At 35.4% G+C, this 6,697-nt stretch overlaps 3 protein-coding genes across 4 annotated transcripts in view; 2 read left to right on the top strand and 1 right to left on the bottom strand.

Moving 5' to 3' along the window:
- Window positions 1-6,697, top strand: part of LOC113212953 (ras-related protein Rab-3) — a 16,185-nt gene that overhangs the window by 2,099 nt on the left and 7,389 nt on the right. The gene's annotated exons all lie outside the window — the stretch shown is intronic.
- LOC113210285 (tRNA (cytosine(72)-C(5))-methyltransferase NSUN6) lies at window positions 7-2,815 on the top strand. The gene is made up of 5 exons (XM_026428182.2): window positions 7-155; window positions 235-442; window positions 523-840; window positions 925-1,083; window positions 1,157-2,815. The coding sequence occupies exons 1-5, from the start codon at window positions 58-60 to the stop codon at window positions 1,298-1,300; spliced, it is 927 nt and encodes a 308-aa protein (XP_026283967.2). The 5' UTR covers window positions 7-57; the 3' UTR covers window positions 1,301-2,815.
- Window positions 3,072-4,973, bottom strand: LOC113210299 (cotranscriptional regulator FAM172A homolog). Its single transcript, XM_052269890.1, has 9 exons — window positions 4,832-4,973; window positions 4,673-4,760; window positions 4,410-4,525; window positions 4,153-4,340; window positions 3,935-4,073; window positions 3,725-3,844; window positions 3,529-3,645; window positions 3,323-3,410; window positions 3,072-3,243 (listed from the first exon to the last, which is right to left on the bottom strand). Exons 1-9 carry the CDS (start codon window positions 4,892-4,894, stop codon window positions 3,164-3,166), a joined length of 999 nt encoding a protein of 332 aa, XP_052125850.1. The 5' UTR covers window positions 4,895-4,973; the 3' UTR covers window positions 3,072-3,163.

Genomic DNA, 6,697 nt, shown 5'->3' with positions numbered 1-6,697 from the left:
AACTAGAGGTGACATTGTAAGCATGTAGGCTAATATTGGAAGTACTTGTAAACGTGGATGGACCCTCAAGTTGGGAAGAATGAGCATTACTTTGAAGGAAATAGAATTCTGCTCATTACTAGAAAACAAATTTTTTGTGGAGATGGACTTAATAGGTATGTGCGCTTCTTAAGTAGAACAGCAATTCAAGTTTTGGGCCTGCTTTAATTTTGCATAAATGTTTTGTAATTGCAGAGGTGTTGCAGTTCTTGTGACTGATACTACGTCGGGATGCCCGTCTTTGCCTTTAAATTTTATTGAGCCTGGAACAGCAGTTATGCAGAATCTGCCATCCATAGTATGTGGAAGAGTCCTGGATCCTAAACCAGGAGAAGTAATTTTAGACATGTGTGCTGCTCCAGGAAATAAAACTACTCATTTAGCAGCTTTAATGAATAATATGGTACTTGATTACGTGATCAAATAAATTTTGATTTTTGAGAAAAATTTAATGTTTTCTAACAAAGGCTCTCATGCTTGCAGGGAATCATCATAGCTTTGGATAGATCTGCATCACGAATATTAAAGCTACAAGAACTTTGCAAAGAGCTATCAGTCACTAATGTGTTGTCTTTTGTATGCAATTCAGTCAAATCTGTTAATATGCAGATGAAAATCCCACTTGATGGCCAGTGTGATCCCCAATATTTTGAAACTGGTCCTCCTTTCTCACCATGTTGTTTTGATAGAATTTTGCTTGATGCTCCTTGCAGTGGGCTTGGTCAAAGACCCAAACTAGATCATATAAATATGAAACATATTGCCTCTTTACCTCCCTTGCAAAAGAAGCTTTTTGAAACGGTACTGTCCTATTTCTTGAAATTTGTCGTCAATCCCAAATTAATAGTCACTTTCCTATTTTTATTGATAACATTATTTTCCCAGGCTGTGAAGTTGTTGAAAGCAGGAGGAATTTTGGTCTATAGCACTTGCACTGTAGTTGTTGAGGAAAATGAAGGGATTGTACGCTGGGCTCTTGACCGATTTCCTTGTCTTGAACTTGTTCCTGCTGAACCTCGACTAAGCTATTTTGCTGATTCTGAGGTAATTATGCATTCATATGTGCAAAACCAATTTACATGTGAACTACTGTTACAGCTTTTTCTTTTTGCTTTAGGATTTATTTAACAACACCCTCTCAGCCTCTGAGTGGAAATGTGTTCTGAAGTTTGTGCCAAGTGTAAGTGAATCATTTGAAGAAAATGCTTGTGAAAGAGACACTATTGGATTTTTCATAGCTCGGTTCAAAAAGTTAATGTGAACATTGTTTCACATTTTCTTTTGAAATTGATAAGTTTAATTGGGGTATTTTTGTCTCTTGGGAAAGAAAGAATATGTGTGAATTCTTTCGTCAAACCGACTGTATTTATTTTGTGTCTACCTCTTTATTTGCTGCTGTTAGTTACATTTATTAAAATATGCTTTTTCTAACAGAACTCAATTTATATTCAGTAATTGTATGTAGGTGTTTAAGTTTAATTCCACCATAAAGTAATTGTGCTCTAGTTTTTGTTCAATTTTAAAAATGTATTTGATGATATTAGGAATTTCTCGTGATCTTAGTTATTCATCATATTTCTATTTTAATCCGCTTGTGGGGAATCTTGAGTACAATATTAAGTCACTTTCTTTCACAGGAACTGCTTATGTAATCTCATGTACCTCTGGATTATACATCAATATAATATGAAATTGCTCTATTATCTGTTTCACTTAGTACAACTTATACAATCTAGAGAACAGTTGTGAAGTCTGAGAATTGTACCAGGATTACTTTTGACATTGTTTTGCAACTAGTCATTATATTTTAATTTTCAAGACTAGCTCCTCCCCCATCCCCCCTCTCCCCTGTATTCATAATTTTTAACGCAGTTTACTTCTTCAGTATGTATGTTGTTAGGATGTTGGGATATTCTTGTAACTTTTTCACTAACCTCTGCCTCTAAATTTAATCAAGAAGTAGGAAGCCTTTCTTGTCACCTGCAGTATATTTCTCTGACCCTGTGACTACACGATATTTGGGGCATTTAAGTCTGAGCAGCACAAGCAATCTGTGTACTATTCATAGGAGCATGTTTAATCTGGAAGTGTAGTCCGTATCTTGTACTGATTTAATCATCTCCTTAAATCAATCTACTCTGAATGAATGGGGTATGCTGTCATATATTTTGTGGTGTAGCAACTCAACACTACAGTTTCTACCACTTGTGAAAATGTAATGGAGTAATTATATCTGCTTTAAACATGACAGAGGGTTTTGCTAATATTTTGTGATACATATCGAATCGAGTTGTGTCTTCACTTAGGTTCTCATGTCAAATTGTCCAATGATAATAGAGGTGTTCTGTACGATTGGGCTCAATCTATATTTTTACTTGCTTGGGAAATGCCAAAACTAGGTTGAAATACTTTTGCTTTTTATTCAGTTATTGTAATCACAATTACTCAGAGAACAGCTTGGATACGGGCTGAGATAGAGTTCAAATTTTATGGTGTTGTCTAATGGACAATTTTTACGTTCAGCTACAAAATTGTGTGATGACTGACAGCAAAATTCTTAACGCTGTACTTTCATTGGCAGTGGCTGTGATTGTAGTATGTTCTCCACTCTATTTAGATTTTGTTTGCTACAAGCTTATTTTCTTGGAAAAATGCTGATTTATTTTATTAAAATCACTGTTTATTATTTATTAGACTGCATTGAGAATTACGAAAATTCATTGTATGGTATGTTTTGCTGCTCTTTATGTTTCAATAACAGTGAAGAAGCCTTAAATGTCTCAAATTTTATTTTTCCTCCATTCCTCAAAAATTATCCACTACAGTTCAAGTATGTATATCTAAGATAACTGGTTATTGTTTGATGGAGGAGTTTGATTCACTTCTGTTGTACACTAAGCATGCCACTAGCCCTTGGTTGAGATGCTACTCCACCCAATTTGTTTACCAGTAGCACCTTTTTCTTTCAAATATATATAAATTCACCAAACTAAAGCATTTGATGTTTGGGGAAAAAGTATATTACTTCATCATTCAAATCACAAAACTTGCGTTTATTTTAAAAGGGACAGAATCTTTTTCCGATTGGAGTAAGTCAACCAAAAATGTCACAAATACACCAATCTCATTGTTTGTAGCACTCGCGCAGGTACTCAAAAAGAGAATCCTTACAGGACCAAGAGGTCATCTCATGCTTTTTGTGACCTTGAAACAGATCAGTAGATAAGTTATAATTAGGAGAATGCATACCATTACTAAAAGCCATCTACTCATAAAGACTTACCTGCTGACACTGAGGTGATATCTGATTTCTTGTCATCCTCTATTATTTCATCCAAAGGTGCCGCACTGGAAACCCAATTTCGCCCAACCTGATAAGAGACGAAACATCATAATTTTACTGACTAAACCAAAGTTAGCTAGAGCTTAGGGTGCTGCAGTATAATTAACTATTGATGAATTGGAAAACTTTACTAAATATTTATTTACCTTGCAAAGATACTTCTGAACTTCAGGTTTTAGATGTCTAAATTTCATTTGGTGCACTGAGTCTGTCATGGCAATGGCGAAAACTCGTGTAGAAAAATCCTCAAACATTGTGTTTGCCTGAGAAAATTATAGAAAAGTTGTCAGTTTGCTCTTCAAAATAACACTGGCTCTCTAATCAACTTACAAAATTACTTACCAATTCAACAGCACAAACACCACCATAACTGTGGGCAACAACAGCAATCTTCCTAGCTAGGGCTTTTCTTACATAGTTTTTCCATACCCAGGAGGCATGTTCTATTGGATTACTGCTCCCCTAAAATCAGCACAAAGATACAAACACTTTTGGTTACATTACGAAATGATTATTAAAAAAAATATAATGGAAAGGGAAGATAGAACAAACCTTGATAGGTACAACTTTGTCATCGACAACACGCGTATTGTCATTAGTATTGAGTACAAGGATTCCATAGCCTTCAGCTTTTGCTTGCTTAATGTAAGGTATTTGAGTTCCAGATTGAAGATTATCGTTGATGATAAGACTTTAAGAGATTCAAGTGCTCTATCAAGACGGCAAGGCAAGTGTTACAACAAAAAACTAAGTAAAAAGATGTTTCTTACCTTCGAGCCCATTGGCCAGCTCTTACAACTCCACTGCCGTGGATAAGAACCATTAGTTTATCAGGATTTGAAAGAGCATCTTTAGATGCAAAAATGAAGGAAGATGGAGTTTGCCCATTGTCTGGTACATCAAGTTTTTCCAAATTCAAATCATTGGTTAGAATTTCATAAACATAAGGAGTAATTAGCTGCAATAATAAAATTTACATTTCTTGAACAGTTTGATGGAATCAAAGAACACTCAATTAAATTCTTACCTCTCCCAGCGCTTCATAGCGTTTCTGGTTGTAAGTTTGATCTGGGGTGACATTGAATTCAAAAGGCTTATCGGTCAACATGCCAGAAATTGGATCTAATTGGCACAGTTTACCATCTGAAAATTCACACAACGGTCTGTTAATTATAACAATAACACCAACGATGGTTTACAGTATTTAAGACCTTAAATAAACGGTCTTGCAACAATTAAAATCATGTAATATTTCATTATTTAAAAAAATAATAATAATAATTTATTTACCCGAATTAAATGCATATCCAAATTCGCGGATACTTGGAGGAAATTTGACACTGTCACTGAGTGAGCAAGACATCCTAGAAAAACTAACCTGTCGCAAGAAAAATACAACTTGTCACTCATAATATACAGATAAAGTACACAGGTTAAACCAACACTCACTCTTAATCCACCAAAGTTCGAAAGAAAACTGAGTACAAAGAAGGACTTCTGTAAAAATTTCATTCGATCAGTGGCCTTAAATTTGAAAAGGATAAACAAAACAAACCAACGAAAACAAAATGCAAATAAAACAAGAACAACAGCGCACCTACACCTAGCCGAAGGACCAATCGTAGAAAGCAAACTAAAACATTTTTCGAACTTGTCATACATTTTTTTCACTTTCATCGAAGAGGAACAAAGAGAAATTCAAGACGAGACCAATGAGGAAACAGAATTTGAATAGTTAAGTGAAAATTGGATGTCGGTTTTCACTTCTCATTTGTTGTTTCAATGTTGGCCAAATGGACCTCGAGGTCTCCTTCGATCTTCGAGTTCATTTGTCGTCGTCGTGGTAAACATAAACAAACCGGATAACCAAACCACCGGTTGTTATGTGGTATTTCTAGTGGTATTTCCTAATTTTGTGTCCTCAAAGATTTCAATCTTGAGTCATATCATTTACCTATTTCAAGGTGACCTTCCAATGTCTGAAGTTACCTGTGTATTGTGTAATTCGAAGCTCAACTCAAAGAAAGAGTTACAAGATCATTTCAGGTACTGATAGTCTCTGCTTTATAATGGCATGATACTTTATCTTAGACTTTGTCCTCAAATTGTAACAACAATTCTATGGTTTTGATTTAAAAGGAAACATGCAAATAAGGAAATTGATAATAAGGGGCGTGCTGTTGCTAAGATTTTGAAGACTCTGTCAAATGATAAGTCAACGGAGAGGCAACATGCTACAAAGGAAATTGATAATTCAGGTAATCCAACCCTAAAATCCCTTGTTGCTGCTGAAGTTATCCGTCTGCCTTCCTCTAAGCCATCTAACGACTCAGCCAATCATAAACCAGGACATGAAAAAAACTCAAATAATATACATACATTAACTAAGCCTGAAGTTGGGATTCAAAAAGTTTCCTGCAGTAATGCAAAACAATCTGACAGTCCTCAACCTGAACTTTCCAAGGACAAGCAAAATGTGACATTTCAACAACCTAACCACCAACGGTTTTCCTGTGAAGTGTGTCACATATATTTTGAAAGTGCAGCATATGCCATGACTCACAAATGGCGGTTGCATCCGACTTTGCCATTCAAGTATTTTTGCTCACATTGTGGAAAACAGTTTCCACTCAAGGTATCGGTTTTACTTTGAGGTGAGATTTATGGCACTAAAATGTCAACTGCACTTCGTAACTACATGAACCTCTGCTCTAATTTACAGGCCTTTCTGGACAATCACATAGCTGAAGAACATCAAAACAGTAAACCACAAGAAGTTCTTATCTGTGATGAGTGCGGAGAGAAATTTTACAATAAATCCGCTATGGATTACCATGCTAAAGTTGGTCACAAAAGGTAAATTTAATTAACTGATTTTCTTAAAATTAAGAACTTGTATATTGCTACTTTGAGCCACTTTTCCTTGAAATTTTTCATCTGACTTTACCCTTGTTACTTTAGAGTTGATTCAGTTTTAAGACCTCTGGCAACACCACCTCCAAGCAAAAAGATAAAATTGAACAATGCTGGTGAAGCTCAGTCAGTGTATTATTGCCACTTTTGTGGATCAGAATACATTCAAAAGTATAATCTGCGGAAGCATATTGAGCAGAGGCATCCAGAGGAAGAAACAAACACAAGGCCCGATACAGAAATAATCCGTTGCACCATTTGTGATGCACTATTTTTGAATAAAAAGGCCTATGAAGTTCATAACTTACATCATCAGCCTGATGACATGTATGTCACTAGTGAGGAGCATAGGTATGCATTTGTTATTGTACATGTACTTTTATATACATATCTATTAAAGAA

Source organism: Frankliniella occidentalis, unplaced genomic scaffold (assembly GCF_000697945.3).
Source record: "Frankliniella occidentalis isolate FOCC.00 unplaced genomic scaffold, Focc_3.1 Scaffold105, whole genome shotgun sequence".
Taxonomy (NCBI): domain Eukaryota; kingdom Metazoa; phylum Arthropoda; class Insecta; order Thysanoptera; family Thripidae; genus Frankliniella; species Frankliniella occidentalis.
This window is presented reverse-complemented; position numbering and strand designations above follow the sequence as displayed.